A 20,324-nucleotide genomic window follows, 5' to 3' on the forward strand; every position below is an offset into this window, starting at 1 on the left:
GTGGCCGGGATGGGAGTTGTGTGGGTGGAAACCATCCTTTCCACCCCCACGCATCAGGCCTCCGCCCACACGGTCCTCCACCGCCGTGGTGAGAGAGCTGCACGCGGACACTGTGCTCCAGCAGTGAGAAAAGCCAGGCAACCCGCCCACCGTGGCTCTCCTCCTGCCCAGGGCCCAGGGCCTAAGCCAGCCCCGCCAGGCCAAGTGTCTGTGGCGTGGGGAGAAGCCGAGCCCTGGCCCCACGCCACGCCGGAGCATGAGCCCCGAAGCACCTCTGCATTTTGGCTGCACAAATGACACAGCATGGGGCTGGGTGGGCAGTGTGTGTGTGTGTGTGTGTGTGTGTGTGTGTGTGTGTGTGTGTGTGTGTGTGTGTGTGTGTGTGTGTGTGTGTGTGTGTGTGTGTGTGTGTGTGTGTGTGTGTGTGTGTGTGTGTGTGTGTGTGTGTGCAAGCGTGCGCGTGCCAGGTAACAACGACAGGTCTCACCCACCCCAGAAACTGGCCTGTGTTCTCAAGCTCAGTTGGCTTCTGCTGCTCTTCCCCAGCCAGCTCCAATCTCCCTCCTTCCCTCCGTCTTGTGCTCCAGCCCTGAGCGATGGGACCGTCCATACAGCTGACTCCCTTCTCCACACCGGGTCCCAGACCAGTCCTTTCCTCCCTCTGCCTTCTTGGCACCTGTGCAAACCCAACCTGGGGCCTCCCTCCTGACCTGCTGCATGCATCCAGGGACCAGTGCTCAACTCAGCTGTGATTTCCTCTAGAACTGGGGTTCACCTCCACCACCGCTGCACCTCCAGTGATCCTCCAAGCTCAAGGCCTGACCCTCAGGGTGCCATTCCTGCTAGGTGCTATTTCCTTCTCTTCTTCTGTGGTGACTATCAGTCCCTACACTGTGGGACAACACCACAGCACACACCCCACCCCACCCGCCTCCTGTGCCTGTGGAAGACATAACTAATGGATCACTGAACTCTCCATGCAGCCAGGACTCGGCCTCAGAGCCACGCTCAACACATAGCTCCAGCCTATTAATAGCTGGTGACTACCTGGATGGGGTAACCATGGTAACCATTGGACTGGAGTTAGGATGTGGGCTATTCTTGGCAGAAGCCAGGGGGTCCATGATGAATGTCTTAACAAACACAGAGTCCCGGGTGTCAACCCGGCGGTCCAGTGACTCGGCCATTCCCAATCTTGCATGGGCATTCAGAGCCTGTGGCTGCACCTCTGCCCAGACATGCTGCAGGAAAGGCGTGCGGTGTGCCTAGAGCCCTTCCCGTGTCACCCCTGCGTGACTCAGCAGGGCACTGCTTACCAGGCCTGGACAGCTCTGTGGCCTCCTTGTTGTTCAACTGGTGAACCAGAGGCCCAGAGAGGGACGCCCAGAGCAGCCACTCAGCACAGGGCAGGACATGGCCTGTGGGCAGGTGCCCCAGGCAGGTGGGGCACGGTAGAGAGGTCCCGGAACCCGCCCCGGAAGCTTACCCCCTGCTCCATGCTGTCGTTGGCGTGGTCTGTCACTTTGGAGATGAGGCTCAGCGCATCTGGGGAGGGAGGAGAGTGGACAGCAGGGCGGTGTGGGGAGGGCCGGTCAGGCGGCCCCATCCTCACCCCTTCCTGGGCCCCACCTCCCCCCACCTGCCCCCCCCTCAGGTGCCGCCCCTGCTGTGGCAGGGCCTCGTGGGTGAGGTAGCACCGGGTCAGATCCCTCCTGCAGCGCTACCGTGACTACCCAAGTGATGTTGACGGTGACCTGATCACTCTGCCTCAGTTTCCCTGGCTGTGAAGTGGACACTTGGGGAGTCTCTGGGGTCACATGCAAAGCATGCCTGGCTGGCGGGGAGGCGGGGGGGCAGGAGGGGTGGAGTCCCCCCCCCCCCACTGGTGCTGGGTGCGGGGCGGGGGAGGACTGGACAGGTCGGCGGCCCCTTCCCCGGGCCTCCCACTTACCCTGCGTGCTGTCGTACTCGGCGGAGTCTGGGCACAGGTTGTTTAAGTAGTCTGGGAATGGAAGGAGGGGCAGGAGTCAGCTTCCCCAGGCAATGCCCGCCCTGCTCTCCTCAACTCACCTCGCACCCCGTCTTGAGGGACACAACAGTGGGGCCTCCACCCTCTCTCCCATCAGACGCCAAGCCAACCTCAGCATTACAGCTCCTCAACCACCCAGCCCCCCCCCCCCGGGCGCCCGCTGCGCGCCTGGTGCCAGGCCATTCCAGAGGGACAGCGGCCCTGGGGTGGCAGATGGGACAAGTCCATGGCCCAGGGTTAGGGGGACGGGAGGAATGTGCTGAGCCTCTAATGCACTGATTTCCAGCACGCTCCATGCTGCCTGTGTGGGCAGTCTTGCTCACTCTTGAACCTTCGCACTCAACCCGCCATCTTCTGGGAGGGGAAAGCTAGGGCCTGACTGTGGGAAGGCAGGGCCGCGCCGCCTCCCTCCCCCACGCCGGCTAACCAAGCGGAGGCAACACTCACATCGCAGGCCTGGCGCTGCGCACGCGCATGCGCACGCGTCCCCTCCCTGCCCACTGCCCGCCCGGTCCCCGGCCCACCTGTGAGCAGCACTTGGTACTGGAAGAGACGCTGGACCACGCGCAGCAGCTGGTGCTTCACACTCCAGCCACCCCCGAGCCCGCTCTGCTGCTTTGGAGGGAGAAGCTGGTCAGGGAGCTCGGCCTAGGCTCAGCGCCCGCTGTCTCCCGGGCCTCGGCCTGGGGGCACACGGCACCCCAGTCACCGGCACCTCACACCTCTTCCCCGCCAACCTCAGCGCCTGCCCTGGCTTCAACACCAGGAAGCCTGCCTAGCGTGGCCGTCGGGCTGTGGCTCCTTCAGACCCAGACCCTGCCCTGCCCCTCGATCCCCAACAGGGAGAAGCCCCCCATCTCCACTCAGGAACGGGATCCCCAGTTTGTAGCCAGTGCCTAGGACCCCTGCTAGCTCATGCTTTGTAACCAGGGGAGCAGAATGGGGCCCAGTGTGGCCTGCTGCCCAGCAGAGGCTGACCTGGAGTTTCCCTCCCCATGGTCCCCCCACATCCCAGCCAGGTCTCCTGCCCGGCTCGCTGCGCAGCCACGGCGGCCCTTGCCCCTCCAGGTCTCGGAGGACGCGGACCTACCTCGAACTCGCGCACGGCGGCGGCCAGCGGGGGCGATCGCAGGCAGTCCTGGGCCAGCAGCCCCACGTACCGGTCGAACTGCAGGATGTGCGCGGCGTGGTGCTCGAAGTGCTGCTCCCGCGCCAGGAACACGTCAGCCACCTTCTGCTGGCCCTCCCTGCAGCCAAGGCGAGGGCACGGACGGTGAGAACAGAACCACCTGGGACCGGCACGGAGCTCACTCGCGGCCGCCACCCGTGTCCCTGCTTCCCCAGGGATCCCTGGGCCTCACCAGTCCAGCAGCCTCTGCTCCAGGTCCTCCAGGATGCCCCGGTGGAGGTCGAGGATGGCTGGGAGCTCGCTCAGGCCCCTCCGCAGCTCCTCCCGGGCCAGCGCGTCCCCGCCGGGGTCCGCCTCTTCTAAGGCCCTCGTGATGGCGGCGTGGAAATCCTGAGCCCGGGGGTGGACAGGCCTGAGTGCGGGCTTCCCTCAGCGGCCCCCAGGCTTCCAGGCCTGCCTCGCAAAGATGGCCGCGGAACCTTGGGCCAGCGTCACCATACCCTACACCCTCAGCTGTACCCCAAGAAGCCAGAGCCCAGCTGCTGCTCACAGGGCTGCCTAAGCTGGCACCCAGAGTACCACTCATAGAGCGCCCCCCCCAGCTTCACGCAGAACACCATGAGGAAAACGCTATCCCCCCAACACGAGGACTCTGTGCACGGCCTGGCGTGTGAGCGTGGACCAGCAGCCCCCTGATCCGTGGCTTCAGTGACCCTTAGACCACTGAGATCTAAAAACATACAACAGAAAATCTCTAGGTTTCCGAGAGGATCCCGTGGTGAGCAGCGTGAAGCCCCATCTTCCATGGGAGCGATCGCCCCTGCCCAGTGAGTTACCCACCCGGCATCCACCCTGTCCTGCCTGTCCACACATCGCTCAATGGCCCTCGGGTCCCCAACTGTCCCCAGTACGCTTCTCTGACTCCCAGTGACCCCACAGCACAGGGACCGCTCGCTGGCAACTCACATGGGTTGGGGGTGTCCTCAGCGTGTCCACTAAGTGGAAAGGTGAATTTTCTCATTACCAAGGACAGAAAGGACAGGCCCAGCAGCCTGACCCCCCTCATCCCACGCACGGGTGACAGTGTGCAGGAAGGCGCCGGGAGGCAGACCACACACGCCCTCACCACAGCCCACGGTCACAGCCGGGGCTTCGTGATTCGCTACCGTGCTTCGCCTAATTGACAAACCACCGGTGTAGCACGGGAAGAATCAGTGTCCAGAGAGTTCTGACCACAGTCCCAGCATCCTCTGGGGCTGGACCGTGGCCTGGGGTGGTAAGGGACACGCTGCGGCTGCCATGTTGTGCACAGGGCATCTTCTCCCGCTGTCGGGAAAGCCCGCCAGGTGGGTGACATGGAAGGTTTATCACACTTGCTGACTCCACAACCTCCATTTCATGGCCAAGGAGAGCGAGCCACCCCAGGGCCCTGGTGGAGGGGCGGTGACCGGGGGGGGTGGGGGAGGGGGGGGAGAAGGGAGGACGGCAAGGGCAGGATGGGCAGCTGTGTCTACACTGTACTCTGGGGAACTAAACTATTAATTGCTTGGTGAGCTGCTTCTCGATGGTAATTAATGCTCTCTGAATCAGCTCAGTCCCGCTGGGCAGGACGGCCAACTGCAGGCCCGGATCACCACACACATCCAGCCCAGGCCCGGATCACCACACACATCCAGCCCAGGCCCGGATCACCACACACATCCAGCCCAGGCCCGGATCACCACACACATCCAGCCCAGGCCCGGATCACCACACACATCCACACACATCCAGCCCTTCGTGGTCACGTAGCCACTGCAAGCGCAGCTGCCCTCCCAGGAAGGAGACAGATGCCCACGAAGCAGAACAAAACCATGAACCACCCCGGCCAAGCCCCGACAGCACCAGATACGACTCCCACCCCAGACAAGGCCAGGCCCCCGCCGCAGCTCCTCCCTTCACGCACTGTCCGTGCCTGGCCTGCAAGCCTGGCTCACAGAAGCCCTCCACTACCCACGGCTTCACACACTGGTCTCGGGGAGCGGCGGCCGGAGTCTGGATGAGCTGGCCTAGCCCTGCCCGAGCCAGCGGTGTGTCACAGAGCCAGGCCAGGCCTCCCGACAGGCACTCAGGATCAAACCACTGGCCCAGCATGGCAGGTGCCCCTTCCCTCCCGGCCCTCGCTCTGGTGCTGGCTGCCCACCGCCTCTGGTCCCCCCTCTCCCTCTTGGCTCCAGATGCCACTTCCTTACCCAGCTATTAGCCAGGACTCCCCTGGGGTTCTCTCCTGAACCGTGGAAGCCTGGGCCCGGTGCCTTGGGGGTGTCCTCTCCCCCAGCAGGCTGCCCCGCTCTGGAGGGCAGGGGCCCTGCACGAGCCGCCATACCTGGCTGGCAGAGGTGGTTCTGACAGCAGGAGGACAGGACGTGTCGCACACCGATCTGCCCGGCTGCAGAGCGGGCATCACAGTGGCTGGGTGCAGATGACGGGCTGCTCTCCTGCAGCACAGGCTGGTGAGGGAGGCAGACGGCGGACAAGCACCAAAAATCAGCTCCGAAAGACACGGTGGAGCAGAACAGCATCGGATCGAAGCCAGCGAGAAAACAACACTCACAGCTGAGCCCCGAGCAGCCTCAGATACCAGAGAGCACGGCAGCCAGCAGGGCAGAGGGCTGGAGCACACCCACTGACCGGCCCGGCCGAGGGACAGCCTGGGGACCCAGCCCAGCACAGCAGAGAGGGCAGCCCGTCCACGCACACACACGCGACAGTCGCTGCACCACGCGCCACGCTGCGAATCAAAGCCCAACGCAAAGGGCCCCAGACCATGCAAGGTCCCTTTGCTCCCAGAGTGGAGCTGGCGCAGCAGAGCTGGGAAACACACACACACACACACACACACACACACACACACACACACACACACACACACACACACACGTTAAATTGAACAGCTGGGTCAAAGAAAAGGCGTTGAACCAAATGGAAACAAAAGCACGCCTAACAAGTGAGCAAACACATAAGACAGGTAAATGCACACAGAGAAATTGCCACGGAAAAGAAAACCAAGTGCGTGCATGAGAAAGCCCATGGAAGAAAGACACACGGCTGCATCCCCTCCCCCGCCCCCTCCCCCTCCCCCTCCCCCTCCCCCTCCCCCTCCCTCCCCTCCCCGCAGGGCAAGCTCGCATCCCCGGTCCCTTGACCCTGGGCTTGGCTGAGGAGACATCAGGAGAACGGTTGTAAACACGGTTCTTCAAAAGCCCTCGAATGTTTCCATTAGTCGTCCCCAGGAGGAAGGCTTCCCACAGCTGTCTGCTGCTCCTTCTGCCCGAACACACAGCAAGGAAGGCCACAGAGTCAAACTGAGCCGTAACCAGCTCTCAACCAGCTAATCCAGCCCCCCCCCCTTTGGTGCCAGTCCTGGGGCTTGAACTCAGGGCCTGGGCACTGTCCTTGAGCTTCTTTCTGCTCAAGGCTAGCACTCTATCACTTGAGCCACAGCCCCACTTCTGGCTTTTTCTGCGTAAGTGGTGTAGAGGAATGGAACTCAGGGCCTCATGCATGCGAGGCGAGCACTCCACCACGGAGCCCCCTTCCCAGCCCTCCAGCCTCTCCTGAAGCCACAAGGGCCCAGTGAGATGAAGAAACTGATTTCAGAAAAGTTTTTCAAGCAACTAAGCTGGGTGACAGGCACTTTTTCTGCTGTCTCCTCTTCGTCTTCCTGCCTGGAACACGGACGCGATGGCTACAGCCGAAGCAGCTACTGGTGTGCATGAGGCACAACAGAAAGACAGTTGCCAAATCTGACCCAAGGCTCTGACTTCTGGACTCATTTCACATCACAAAATAAATCCAAACCCCCGAAGGTAGCATGATTAGCTTTCCGTTCAAAGAAGTCAAACACCATTCCCCAATGACATGGAATTATGGAAATGTCTCTGGAGTACGTGGTGTCTTCCAAAAATGCCGCCCGTCTCCTTCCCCAAATGAGGCTGGGCTGCAGGCACCTGCAGCTCCCTCCTTCCGGGTGCTCGACTCGTCTCCACCCCCTGAACTTGGGCAGATCCCCTGGATCTTCCCTCCTCTGGACAGAGGAGGGAAGCCGGGCTCCTGACCTCCGGGCCACCTTCATAAGAACCGCCAGGCTCTTCCTCCCGGCTCTCTCCTGAGACAACTGCTCTTGGCGCCAGCCGCAGTGCTGCGCGGAAGAGGGGGGGCATGCAGAGACCCCAAGGAAAGCCCCACAGAGGTCCCCACAAAGCCAGCCTTGACCACAGTGATGACACCCCGGCCCCCCCATCCCAGCCATCTGTGGCCCGGTCTCTGAGTCTCCCTCGCAGGCAGGGCCCCGCAGCCCCGCCATGCCCTGCCCCTGCTCCCCACAGAGGACCTGCGCGCACCATCATGTGGTGCCTCACAGCCCCCCAGCTCTGGGTCACCCCTTGTTCCAGGTGAGAGGGAAGAGCAGGTGCAGAGTCCGGCGGACACGCGGGACAGAGGAAGGCCCGTGGGGTTGAGTGGAAGAGGAAGGGCGTGCTGGGAGGGGCCTTGGGGTGCCCCGGGGGGTTCCCCTCCCCGCAGGCTCCTGAGCAGGCCTTCAAGCCTCCGCCCAGAGGTGGGGGAGGGGCCTCCCGCTGGCGCGGGGACAGTGACTGGAGACAGAGGACGCAGGACAATCAAGGGCAGGAGCTGATCAAACTGCCAGTGACTCGCTAAGCACCGGGGACAGGCCGAGCCCCTGAGCTGGCACTGCGGACGCTTCTCCGCCTGCTCTTCATCCGGTCTTAGGACCCTTTGCCTGAGCCTGGCTCAGCCTTCCCCTGCCTTGCCCAAACACCCGGGTTTCACCATGCCCACACCACCTCCTGGCCTGGACGCACCGGCACACAGCAGTCCCCTGCCCTGAGCACCCTTCCCCGCCCCGAGAGATGGTGATGTCTGGTGATGTCTCTCCACCTCTGTCCCAAGGGCGCCTCTTCCGCATGAATCCCTCCTCCCCCAAGCTCCTGGAGATTCGGCACAACACCATCCTATTTACCCCAGAGCGGCCTGACGGCATCTGCTTCCGCTCCCACGCGCTCCCCCTGCAGAGAGAGGCCTGCCCCAGGAGGAGGTCTGGGGCTTGCTCATCTTAGGGGCTCTGAGGCCTGGATCAATAAAAACAGCGCTCCGTGGGCAGAGGCCCCGAGGGGAGGGAGGCCTCGGGCAGCGTGGCGGTTTTGTGGGCTCTTGCTCTTTCCCCTCCCCGGCGTGTTTGCACGGGCTCCTGTGCAGCCGGCAGCTTCCCAACTGTCAGAACGCAGCTTCCCCTCCTACCCACATCTCAAGGTCTCTGCTGGCCTCCGGCCCAAGCCCTTGCCAGACTCTCCCATGTGGCGAGAGGCAGGCTGGGACACTGTCCCTGCGGGGCAGGCCGTGACAGCTGTAGGAGCACTCTGTCCCCATCCCAGGTCCTGGCCGCTCCCTGCCTACTGGGGAGCACGGCACTGGCAATACTTGGCTGCTAGGAAGCGTGGTGGGTGGCCTGCAGGTGTCAGGAGACCCGCGCGTCCATCCTGGCTGGGTGACACTGTCCAAGTCACCCTGGGAGCCTCCATGTCACTACCCACCCACGCACAGCCCCGACGGCAGGAAGACAGTGAACAGACGCACACAGTGTAGGACCCGATGCCAAGCTGGGGCAAGGCTGCAAATGGTTTACCCATGCTCAGAGGAAGGCCAGGGGGCTGAGCGGACATTGTTGCATGTCCCACGTCCTTGCTAGACTCTTTCCATGCCCCTGCTGGTGACCTCGCCCCGGCTCAGGTCACCCCCTCAGGGAGGTCTGCCCAGATTCCACATGGCTGATGGTCATGTCCCCTCCAGGGCCAGATAGCTCCTCACTCTCTCCTTTTCTTCCCGTTTCAGTGGTACTGGGGTCTGGAACTCAGGGCTTTGCATTTGCTAGCCAGGCATTTTGCCTCCAGCTAGAGATTTTTTTTTTTGTCAGTCATGGGGCTTGAACTCAAGGCCTAGGCGCTGTCCCTGAGCTCCTTTACTCAAGGCTAGCTCTCTACCAGTTTCAGCTATAGCTCCACTTCCAGTCTTCTGGTAGTTAACTGGAGAGAGAGTCTCACAGACTTTCCTGCCTGGGCTGGCTTTGAACTTTAATCATCAGATCTCAGACTCCTGAGTAGCTAGGATTACAGACAGGAGTCACCAGTGCCCAGCTGCCAGTAGCTCTTTTTGTTTTGCATTATTTTTTCAGATAGGCTCTCATTTTTGCCAAGCTAGCCTGGGACCATTATCCTCTTACTTATGTCCCAAGTAGCTGACAGGTTTATCCCACCAACGCCTGGGTTATGAGCTGAGTTAGAGACTTGCCAGGTTTTTGCACCCATGATCCTGCCAATCGCTGCTTCCCAAGCAGCTGGGATCACAGGTGTGAGCCGCCGTGCCCAGTTCTCATGCAAGAGTTTAAAAAAAAATGGAGGGCTAGGAATGTGACCTAGTGGTAGAGTGCTTGCCTGGCATGCCTGAGGCAGGCCCTGGGTTCTAATCCTCGGTGCCACATAAACAAAAATAAATAAAAAATCTAAAAAATGTAGCTGAACAGAACAGAGCTGAACGCATGAGGAGACGGCAGCCGTTTTGTGGGCACTGTGCTGGCAGGGCCCTTTATCCAGGGGATTCCCTCAGCTCCCGCTCAGTGCTGGGGACCACGAAGGCCCCGGGTCCCTGACCTGCTGCAGTCTGCTGTCACACCGCAGACAACACAGGGTCTGGGGGAGCTTGGGGGATACAGGGCTTGCCCAGCAGGCCCCAGGCCCTGGGTTCCATCACACAGCTTTGTCTGCAATACTCCATCCATTCTCCTGTCCTCAACAAGAGGGAACCATGAACACACAGACACACAGACACACAGACACACAGACACACGCATGTGACCCCCCCCCCCCCCCCCCGCCAGAAGGTGTCCATCCTGGGCACATCCATCAGGAGACTGAAAAGCGGGCGGGCGCCGCGGGCCGGAGCCATTAATGGAAACTGCCTGTGCTCGCTGACTGCCTCCCGCATCCCAGCCTTATACACGAGCATTGAGTTTGGGACAATTAAAGTGATAAACTCACCAGGCCTAAGTGCTGCAGCATCTGCACGTATCTGCAGAGGGAAAGGGGTGAGCTGCGTTAACTCATCCAGGAAAACCGGGAGGGGGAGCTTTTATTTACGAGCTCAAGGCGGCGGCGGCGGCTCCGGCACTCACGCTTTCTCAGAAGACAGCAGCTCCTGCGCGACGACAAGGGCCCTGGACTGCCCCTCCACCTGCAGAGACAGCGGGGACGTCAGCAGGCCAGGTGGCCACGAGCACCCCAAAAGGGAGGCCCCAGCAGGCCACCACCCAAGGTGTGTGCTGTGCTCCACACCCACCCAGGCACAACCAGGTGACGGTGCACGCGGCCCACAGCCCCGCGGGCCCAGGCGGTCTGCGGCTGTGCACACGGTGTCTGTCACCCCTGGTGTCCGGCTTTTGTACCCAGCTCCCACCCATCCTGTGATGGTTGGCATGGTAGCCAGGATTCCAACACCATCTCACGTCTGAAACATACATGAGGGCTGAGGGGCCTGACTAGCAAGGCCAGAGGTCACTTCCAGCACCACAAAACAGGACACATTGAGCCGGTGTCACCCATCCTGAGTCCTAGCTACGTAGGAGGCAGAGGCAGAGGCTCAAGGGTTTGAGGGCAGTCTGGGATATTCAGAAAGACCCTGTGTCAACATATAACGGAAACGAAAATAAGAAGCGCTAAGAACGTGGGACCGTGTGTGATGAACAAAAGGTACCCGGGGTGCTGGGGTCCCGGGGTGCTGGGGTCCCAGGGTGCTGGGGTGGTGCTATCCCCGGGGTGCTGGGGTCCCGGGGTGCTGGGGTGGTGCTATCCCCGGGGTGCTGGGGTCCCGGGGTGCTGGGGTGGTGCTATCCCCGGGGTGCTGGGGTCCCGGGGTGCTGGGGTCCCGGGGTGCTGGGGTCCCGGGGTGCTGGGGTCCCGGGGTGCTGGGGTGGTGCTATCCCCGGGGTGCTGGGGTCCCGGGGTGCTGGGGTCTCGGGGTGCTGGGGTCCCGGGGTGCTGGGGTCCCGGGGTGCTGGGGTGGTGCTATCCCCTGGGACGGCCGTCCTCAGGCGTCGGGGCAGGGCTGTTCTCTCTGGGCTCAGAGCAGTGGCAAGCGCTCCCTCGGGATCAGGAGCACTGTGGTCCCTGTCCACCCTGGCCCGGCCGCAGTGTAAGCTGAGTGTCAGCGGCTTCATCCAGGAGCGGAGCGCGCCTCCCACCCTTGAGCAGCGAGTAGGATGACGCACATTTACGTCATTGTTCTAATCAACAAGCACTGGCACCAGCCACTCCGCACATCCCTCCCTCTGGCGGGGCAGACTCGGGGAAGGACGCAGGGCAGGCCTGCTCCAGCAAGTCTGGGGATGATGGATGAGTCCTCACCAGACAGCCACGGAGGGTGGCTGGCAGGCTGGGTGCCCAAGGCTGCACAGAAGCCGCTTCTGGGCGGCGCCCAACTGGGCCATTTAATGGAGCTGTTTGTTTAAGCAGGAAATAAACGCCCGCTGAGGTTGACATGGGCTTCTGGGAACAGGGCTCCTCTGAGGAGCATGGGGGTGGGTGGGGGTTCAGTGTCACATTTCTCAGTCCATGCGTGGCCATAGCTGTGGACCTCGCTGTGCCACCCCTGCCCAAAGCTGTCCCGAGGGGCTCAGTCCAGCGCTTCCTCCCCAAGCTGCAGACAAAGCAGCTGGCCCAGCACAGGGAAGGTTGGAGGGGACGGTCCTTCCTCCCGGGGGTCAGAGGTAGATGGCCCGGCCCTGTGCTCTGTCTCTGCACCCTGGTTTCCCACCTGCGAATGGCTCCCACTGTGGTCCAAGGACCTTTGAGATTCAGGAAGGCCCCTCTTCCCAGGCGGTGACCAGCACACGCTGTCCAGCAAGCTCAGCCAAGGGGCAGGGGGGGAGGAGGGGGACACAAACCACAGCCCCAGACATAACCACATTCACCGAAACCATAGACCAGGCCCACTCTTCCGGTCGTGTTTGGCTTGGCTTGGTTTATGGTTTCTCCATAAGAAAAAGTTGCTATTCAGCCTGATGTGGTGACTCTAGCCTGTAATCCTAACTCCTGGGGAGGCAGCGATCAAGGAATCATGGTTCAAGGCCAGCCCAGGAATAAAGTGGGTCTTAAACCCACTCCCTCCATCTCAACCAATAGCTGGGCTGCACTTGTTACCCAGCTATGGGGCTGGCGCAGTGGCTGGGCCTGTGGTCCCCAGCTACCCGAGGAAGATGGCAGCCCAGGCCAGCCTGGGCACAGAGTGAGACCCTACCTTGAAAAGAACCAAACTGGACTGGAAGTGTGGCTCAAATGGTAGAGGCACCTGCCTAGCAGGCATGAGGCCATGAACCCAATCCTCATGACATTCGTGCTAAAATGTAGAGGGTTTTGTTATCTTTAAGGGGGTTAAAATAGACTGTTTTTTTTTCTTGGGTACTAATAGGGCTTGAACTCAGGGCCTCATGCTCGCTAGGCCCTCTACCACTGGGTCGCACCTCAGCCCTGCTTTGCGGGAGTTATTCTGGCCCAGAAATGTGCTCGATCTACCTGCTCTTGGCTCCACTGTGGTGTGGTGACACCCATACCTCACCACGCCTAGCTTCCTGCCCCTGGGATGGAGTCTTGGGCTTTTCTACCCAGGCTGACCTCCAACTGCGATCTCCCCATTCTCAGACTTCTGGATGGCTAGCTAGGATTCCAGGCATGTGCCTGGGACCTAAAGATAGATGTTCGTGTCTACTTTGGGACATAGGAGCCCTAGGAAGGGATGGCTCTGGGTCCCACACTGTTTCTCCGAGGGAAGCAGGGCCCTGTTCCAAGCATCCTGAGCTCCGTGGCGCTGGAAGCTACCACCCAGTTGGCACGGGACATGAATGGACCAGGCAAGGCTGCAGAGTATGGCATGAGGCAGTAGCCAGGGCCCCCCGGCCCCCTGGCCCGTCCTCCGGAGGGGCCCCAGTAGGTTCAGGGATCACGTAGTCTTTCTCTTCTGCCCTGGGGAGGAGGAAGCAGCGACCCCAGTTCTTCTTCCCCTCTTTTGCCACTTCAAGACGCACGTGCACACACACACACACACACACACACACACACACACACACACACACACACACATGCACACGGCCCTACCAGAACCTCAAACTACTAAGGTCCCGCACAGAACCCAGCAGCCTCGCAGCTGCCCCGTGGGGTGCCTGGGGAGCTGGGGCGATGCGCCCGGCAATAAAGATGCAGGGCTGAGTGGCTGCCGTGGCGGCGCACGGGCTGAGCGGCTCACGGGAGCAAGGCCCGCATTTCCATTTCATTAAACTGTCAGGCGCTGGTGTCCGTGTTCCTGCCTCGAGAGCCAGGGTGAGTCTAATGCATTCAGTTGTTTATTAGTTTCCTTGGAGCTATGGATGGAATGCTTTTTTATGTGCGGGGCTGCAGGGACACAGCTGTGAAGAAGACCCGCGGCACCTGCCCTTCTGGGAAAGGCAAGCGGTATGCAAGCGGGCAGAAAAATAAAGACTAAATCTCAGGAGGAGGAAATGAGCAGGAATGCTTCCATAGATCGCAGAGCCGGGAAGGGCTCCCCGACGAAGCAGCGTTTAACAGCCAGACACATGGGGGCAAAGGAATGCTTCGGTGGAAGAAATGGCAAGTGCAAAAGGCCCTGGGGTTGGCTTGCTTTTACATCCTTCGCAATGCCTGGCCAAGGGCCGAGGCAGCAGCTGAGTTGTATTTGGTCTGTGTTTAAGATATAGCCATAAGAACACAAAACATCAGGGACTCAAATCTGGTGCCAACGTCCAGCAGGGCAAACACAAGAGGGTCTCACAGTTCGTCATGGGCCGAGTTTCGGTGTCTGTGGGGCTTCAGGGGTGTGGGGTGGGCTGGTACGGCTGCTGCGGGAATGCCATCGGCATGCGGCCCCTGCTGCCCAGCCAAGGGCACAGAATGTGAGGCCGGGCCGGGGGCTCAGGCCTTGGGAAATCGGGAGCGGGGAGGGCAGCGGAACCCTTCTGCCTGTAACAAGGACACACGGCTGCTGGGAAACTGTGTGGCAGGTCTCAAAAACGGAAAACCAGGACTAGTAAAGATCCAGTCCCCGCTCCGCCTGTGTGGACGCACAGATCCGAGCGCAGACCCCTGCACGCCCGGGGCCACAGCTGCTACCACATCAACCAAAAAAACCCAAAGTGGTCTAAGCTGGTGACCACCGCTGGTGACTCACACCTGTCATTCTCACTACTCAAGAGGCTGAGATCTGAGGATCGAGGTTTGAAGCCAGCCTGGGCAGAAAACGTCTGTGGGACTTTTATCTCCAATTAAAGCTTCCCCTCCCCCCCAAAAAAAATCTCAAAGTGGAGCTATGGCTCAAATGGTAGAGCACCAACCTTGATTTTAAAAGCTCAGGAACAGCACGCAGGTCCTGAGTTCAAATTCCAGGACTGGCACAATTGAAAAAGAAAAGGAAACATGGTCCAGCCATGGGACAGACCAGGGATTCCAGAGCAGAGCCCGCCAGCCCACACGGACGCGCCAGGCTGCCCTGCGAAGTCAGCCCGTCCCAAACAGGACACAGCACCGATTCCACTCGTGTGCCGGGGGCTCAGACTAGCCCAACTCATGGAAGCAGACAGAGCCAGGGGCGCGGGGGGCGCAGGGCTGGGGCGGTGGCGGGAGCTCCGGAGACAGCTGGTGGTGACGTCACACCGGCAACGCGCCCGATGCCACTGAGCTGTGCTCTGAAAATGTGGTCAAGGTCACCGGGACGGTGATTAAGGTTAGGTGTAACTTACCATCATGAATAAATACATCAGGAAATGAAAAGGCTCTCTGAACCTCTGTGAGACCCAGGAGCTGAGCTGTCGTGTAAGGTTATAGAGTGGCCACGCGGCCCAGCTCCACCTCTGGAGTTGGCTGCCTGGGGTTCCTGCCCAGCCTCGCCCCTCATCGGGGGGAGGGGCATAGTCCCGCAGCCCCTGGGAGGGCAGACCACAGCGGGGCGAGCAGTCAGCACGCCTCAAATCCACGCCCTTCCAGAAAAAGGGAGGACCAGGAGCCACTGAGTGGCAACACCAAGGAACTGGCGTAGATGGGTCAGGAGACGCGTGGGCTTGGGCAAGGTCCGAGCTGCCTCCACGGTAGCGAATGCCCGAATGTGCACAGCACGGAGCAGTCAGTGATGCTGAACCCTGGACAGGGCTCGGGAAGATCCTCAACTTGGGGCCAAGCGTGGCTGCAGATTCAAGGACTGCGGCTTGAGTTCAGCCAGAGCCGCAGAGGCCTGCTGGACAGTGCCACCCCTTTCCTCGCTCTCTCCCAGTGTTCCCCTCTCCTCCCCACCCACACGTCGTGTAGTGCATTTCCAACACAGTGTCAGAGAGCACCACTGCCGCACCTGCTCACCCTTCGTCCCTCCATTTCTGTGCTCTACCCTCGCGGTCCCAAAGACGGATAAAGGAAAAAACAAAAGACAAAAAGAAATGAAAAACAACAAAGACAAAAAACACCTCCTGCTTCCATTTCCTGGAGTCCATTTCGATAAATATTATTTTATATGATCAGAGGCACATAGGCTCTGTGCCTGTGTGTTCCTTCCCTAAGAAGCCTTGAGCTTCTGTGGCAGGTGCTGTACCATTTAAGCCAAGCCCCTACCACTGCTTTTTGGCTGGTTATTTTGGGGGTGGAGTCTGTCAAACTTTACTACCCAGGATCCCCTCGAACCTCGGTCAGGATGTCTGAGTCCTGGGTAGCTGGGATTACAGGTGTGAACTACTGGTATGTAGCTAGGCCTTTGCCTTTTGGAGAAATGAAGCTCTTCAACCCAGGGATGATGGGAGGCTGGGAGCGGGCAAGCCTCCTCTGGCTCCCACCCCACCAGCCCCTCGGGGAGGAGGTGTGGGAGGCCCCGCACTGCCTTTTGCTGCCTGGTATGAGGAGCTAGCCAGCAGCGTGCTGCTGCTAGCCTCCTGGGCAGCAGGACACCTGCCCCGAAGGGCTCTGGGCGGGTGGTTGGCTTTGGACAGCCCTCCTGCACACGAATGCGCTTACCGCCATCTGCTGGTGAACAGCACAGCAAACGAATCAGACACACAATAAATGTCCCTCTGTCAGGATGGCCAGATAACCAATAACACTGCTCAAGGAATAACACGCAGCCATAAAAACTGTAGCACGTCAGTAATCCCAGCTACTCCGGATGCAGAGGCAGGGGGGTCTTCAGTTTAAGGGCGAAGTTAGCAAGGCCTCACCTCAAAAGCAAAGGCATGTGAGGAGATATGACAAAGTGAACAGGACTCAAGAAACAAAGGACCTCCTCTTCATTTGTCCTGTCATTTCTAGATGACCCCACAGTCTTGATCTCACATATGGTATATATATGTGTGTGTGTACATCCAAGGGAAGGTAGGCGGAGGGCACAGAATCAGAGGGAAACGGAAACAATACAGCGGAGGGGCCATCAGCTGCACTGGACACTGATGAAAATGAACTAAGCAGCTCAAGGCAGCGATGGGAGGGGGGGAATGAGAGGGAAAGAGGGAACAGCTCACACTAAGCAAGAGGAAAGAAATGTACATCCCACCCGATGTGGAAGAAATAGTTGTAGGGTCCACGTTTGTAGAGCCCATAAGCTTTCTAGACCATGATAATGACAATTTGCCTTGTGAAGGTTCACCGCGTCTGTGACTGAGTATCACTCTCCCACAGTACTGTGAATTTTGTGCAATTTATGTAATCACTTAATCTCAATAAAAACAAAAAACAAAAACAAGCAAAGGCGAATGAAAGCACCTGGTCAGCGCACACCAGGTCTATCCTGACTCAGACCACACAGCTGTAGCCACTCCCCCCAAAGGCCCTGGAGAGCCCCCCGCTCCCGTGTCTGAGGGCGTCCGTGGAAGCAGCCAGCCTGCCTCCCATCCTGGGCAGGGCCGTGGTGCTGGTGCTCCTTAGGGCTGCCCGTCTAAGACCCGGCGTGTGGAGGGGACCAGGGCCCTGGCACCGCCAGCTCCCTCCACACAGAGCGGGGGGGGGGCTTCTGTGCTCCCTCCACCTCCTCCTCCCTCACCCTCACAGGCCTGGTCTCCCCTGGGGCTGCCTACCTTGGGTGCAAGGCTGGAGTCTCTTGGGGCACTGTCCTCCTCTTCTGAGCTCCCCTGCTCTTCATCCGATGTGACGTCATCTCTGGGGGACACGGAGATGGGACAGACCTTGTAGGGCTCCGTGTAGGCACTGGGCAGAGAGGGGGACAGAGGTTAGAACCGCTGACTTACAGGGATGAAGCGAGGTGACCCGGCCATGCCACGAGCTCTTAGCAAGTGTGAGGACCACCCGGCCACGCCGGCCTCCGGGCGGGGCTCCCACTGTGCCAGGCTCACCGCAGCCCCGATACCTTGCTACACGCTACGAAAGACGCACGTGGAGACGGCGGGGAAAGGCCCAGAGTCACCTCGAGGGTACCAGACATTCAACCCCCCCAGCTCAGGGCCTGACCGGGCCTGGTCTGATAGCAGCGTCGGCCCTCAGAGGCCCAGAGGCCTGGAACACGGACACAAGGTGGTCTGGACAAAGCCAGGGCTGTGCGTCCCAGCCCCAGCCCGGCCAAGTCACACGCCAGGGTGGCCTTTCCACCTGGACCACACGGCATCCACGCCCCCTGGCCTGCCGGGGCACGGGTGGTAGGGGCTCAGCACCTGCTGGCCCTCCCTCCTTCCCTCCCTCCCGCCGTCCCCTCACAGATTCTGAAAGGCCTGACGAGCGCCTACTGCGTGGGGCTGGCACGGGGGAGATGAGGATGACCGAGCTCCGTGCGGAAGGCTGGCAGAGAGGCACGGAGGGGAGGAGGAGAGTGGACGGCAGGGCACTGTGGGGTGAGTTGACCAGGCTAGCCCACAAGGAGGTGCAAGCGCGGGCCACCTCGGTGCGCCGCCGCGGCAGCTCATCTGCTCTCCCGTGGACATCACCGTGGCCCAGGGCCATGTCTAGAGCCCCCGACACTTCCTTTATACCTGCTGCTTTCCAGAACATACCCTGGACATGTGGTCACTACAGGGTCACGTGACCCCAGCCCTGCAGGCGCTCACCCGGGGAGTCACGTGCTGGGGAAGAGGCCTGGGGCCAGGCGGCTCGGCTCTGAGCCTAGTGACCAAGAGGCTTAGAGCTTTGGCCTCAGAGAGAGGGAAGTCACGCACCCTCTCGCTGTTTCTTCTCTACCAAGTGAGGGGGGGCAGCTGGGACAGTGGTGGAGGGGGTCACTGCCTGGACGGAGTGGGGGAGCCCACTCTGGTCAGCCTGGGGGAGCCCACGGGAGGGCCGAGTGCTCACTCTCCAGCCTGCTTTTCCCGTACCCTGTGCTCCAAAGGGGGTAGAAATCAGGGCTGCTGGGAGCCGTGACCTCAAACAACCCACGAAGTCATAAGACGCCGTGTGTCCGCACGTGGGGGACGACGCTTTGTAACTGTGCCCAGCTCTGAGCACTAAGTTCCTGCTCTCCAAGCCTGCCTGGAAGCCCAGCCCCGCCAAAGGGGCCAAGCGCTCACTCAGGGACAAGGCAGCTCCTCCCGGGAGACACCTCGGCCCTGGCCCCCGTCCTCCGAGCATGAGCGAGGACCGAGGGCAGACCACAGATGGACCGGCTCCCACTGGACCGCCCAGCGGGGAGATCAGGTGCGGGGGAAGGGAAGCGGGAGGACTCCTCCCCACACCCCGGACCCTTGTGCCCCGAGCCCCGTGCCCCCTCCAGCGGCCTCCGCAGTCCTGGCACTTCCTCGGTGCTTTAAGCTGCCCCCCGCCCGCCATTTCCCACATGGGCAGATACTGCTCACTGCGGGTCTTCCCTGTGGTACAGCGAGAAGGCCTGGGGGGGTCCGGAACCCACCGCCGACCCACGAGGAAATCGGGGCTTTGGCCTCAGTGTCCACATCTGTAAAGTGGAGGTGGGCACGGACTGAAGGGCTCAAGCACCAAACCCCCAGAGCACGCAGCTGCTCGGGGCCGCAGGCATCGCTCGCCAGGCCGGCCGGCCAGGACCAGGCTCTGAGCTCAGCCTTGCGTCTGGAGAGAGCTGGGCGCTCGTTCCTCCTGGAGGGTCAGCCAAGGGGCAGCCTTTAATGGTTCCCAGAAACAGTGAGGAGGGGAGGCTGTGTAGAAAACTTGATTTCCATTTCTCACTGAGTAAAAACCCAGGCCATGCTTGCGCTGACGTGTGATGTCCCCAGTGCGCAGCCCCACCTTTGGAGGACTGTTTCCTTTTTCACACCGCTTTAATGAGCTATGGCTCGCCTGCCATGAGATTTCCCCCTGTCAAACAGTGCCATTCACCTCCAAACAACCCCCCTTAACACCCACCCCTATTCCTGCAGGTCCTCGGGCAACCCCTACCCTACTCCTTTATTTTTTGTGACACTGAGAACTGAACTCAGGGTCTTCTTGTGTTTGCAGGTGTCCCCAGTGTTTGCCACGTCCCCAGTGCTCTTGCGTTTAGGTTGTTTTTTCAGGCAGAGTCTCGAACTTCTTCCTGCATTTGCCTCCACTGGGATTCTCCTAACCTCCCCTCCGGAGTAGCAGGGACTACAGGAGTGCACCATTTCTTCCTGACTCTTCAGACTTCCTATTCTGGGCATCACATAGTGGAATTGGAAAGAGGCCTTTTGTAGACTCGCTTCCTTCCCTCAGACTAATGTTTTCAAGGCTCATCTGCATGACAACATGCATCCGCCCTTCCTCCCTTTTTTCCTGGATGAGTAATATGCCACTGTAGAGACAGGCTATGTGTTTAGTCTATCCGCTTTTCAGGTGGTGGGCATTTTGAGTGTATTTCTGCCACAGTGAATGATGCTGCTGGGGTCAACTGCACACAGACCCGGTGTAGACGTGTTTTCACGTCTCAGGTGCGCACGCTGCAGGGGAACTGCTCACTCCTACAGTGACGCTGCCCCACAGCCGGGAACGGCCACCAGTGACGTGGCCATGCTTCCTGCCCACTGCTTCTGTGGTTCTATGAGGGGTCGGATTTCTCTACATCCAGTCCATGTGTCAAACTTCTTCATCTTCGCCCTCCCACCGGGCACAGAGATCACATGGCCCAGAGCAACTGGGCCACGTGATC

The 20,324-nt window shown here is 60.4% G+C and overlaps 1 protein-coding gene across 6 annotated transcripts in view; it reads right to left on the reverse strand.

The window, feature by feature from the left end:
• LOC138822727 (FYVE, RhoGEF and PH domain-containing protein 5-like) overlaps nt 1-20,324 on the reverse strand; it is a 58,476-nt gene that overhangs the window by 14,507 nt on the left and 23,645 nt on the right. For 4 of the 6 annotated variants that reach the window (XM_070015635.1, XM_070015636.1, XM_070015631.1 and 1 more), the window contains exons 3-10: nt 17,320-17,449; nt 10,384-10,442; nt 10,250-10,280; nt 3,391-3,548; nt 3,120-3,276; nt 2,554-2,644; nt 1,952-2,002; nt 1,487-1,545 (exon numbers count right to left, since the gene is read on the reverse strand). In XM_070015635.1, the coding sequence (XP_069871736.1) occupies nt 1,487-1,545; nt 1,952-2,002; nt 2,554-2,644; nt 3,120-3,276; nt 3,391-3,548; nt 10,250-10,280; nt 10,384-10,442; nt 17,320-17,449 (736 nt within the window). The remainder of the gene's footprint in view (nt 1-1,486; nt 1,546-1,951; nt 2,003-2,553; nt 2,645-3,119; nt 3,277-3,390; nt 3,549-10,249; nt 10,281-10,383; nt 10,443-17,319; nt 17,450-20,324) is intronic. The other 2 variants (XM_070015632.1, XM_070015634.1) reach the window with 1 other exon arrangement.

Source organism: Dipodomys merriami, unplaced genomic scaffold, assembly GCF_024711535.1.
Source record: "Dipodomys merriami isolate MVZ:Mamm:240054 unplaced genomic scaffold, mDipMer1.0.p SCAF_114, whole genome shotgun sequence".
In the NCBI taxonomy this organism is placed as follows: Eukaryota; Metazoa; Chordata; class Mammalia; order Rodentia; family Heteromyidae; genus Dipodomys; species Dipodomys merriami.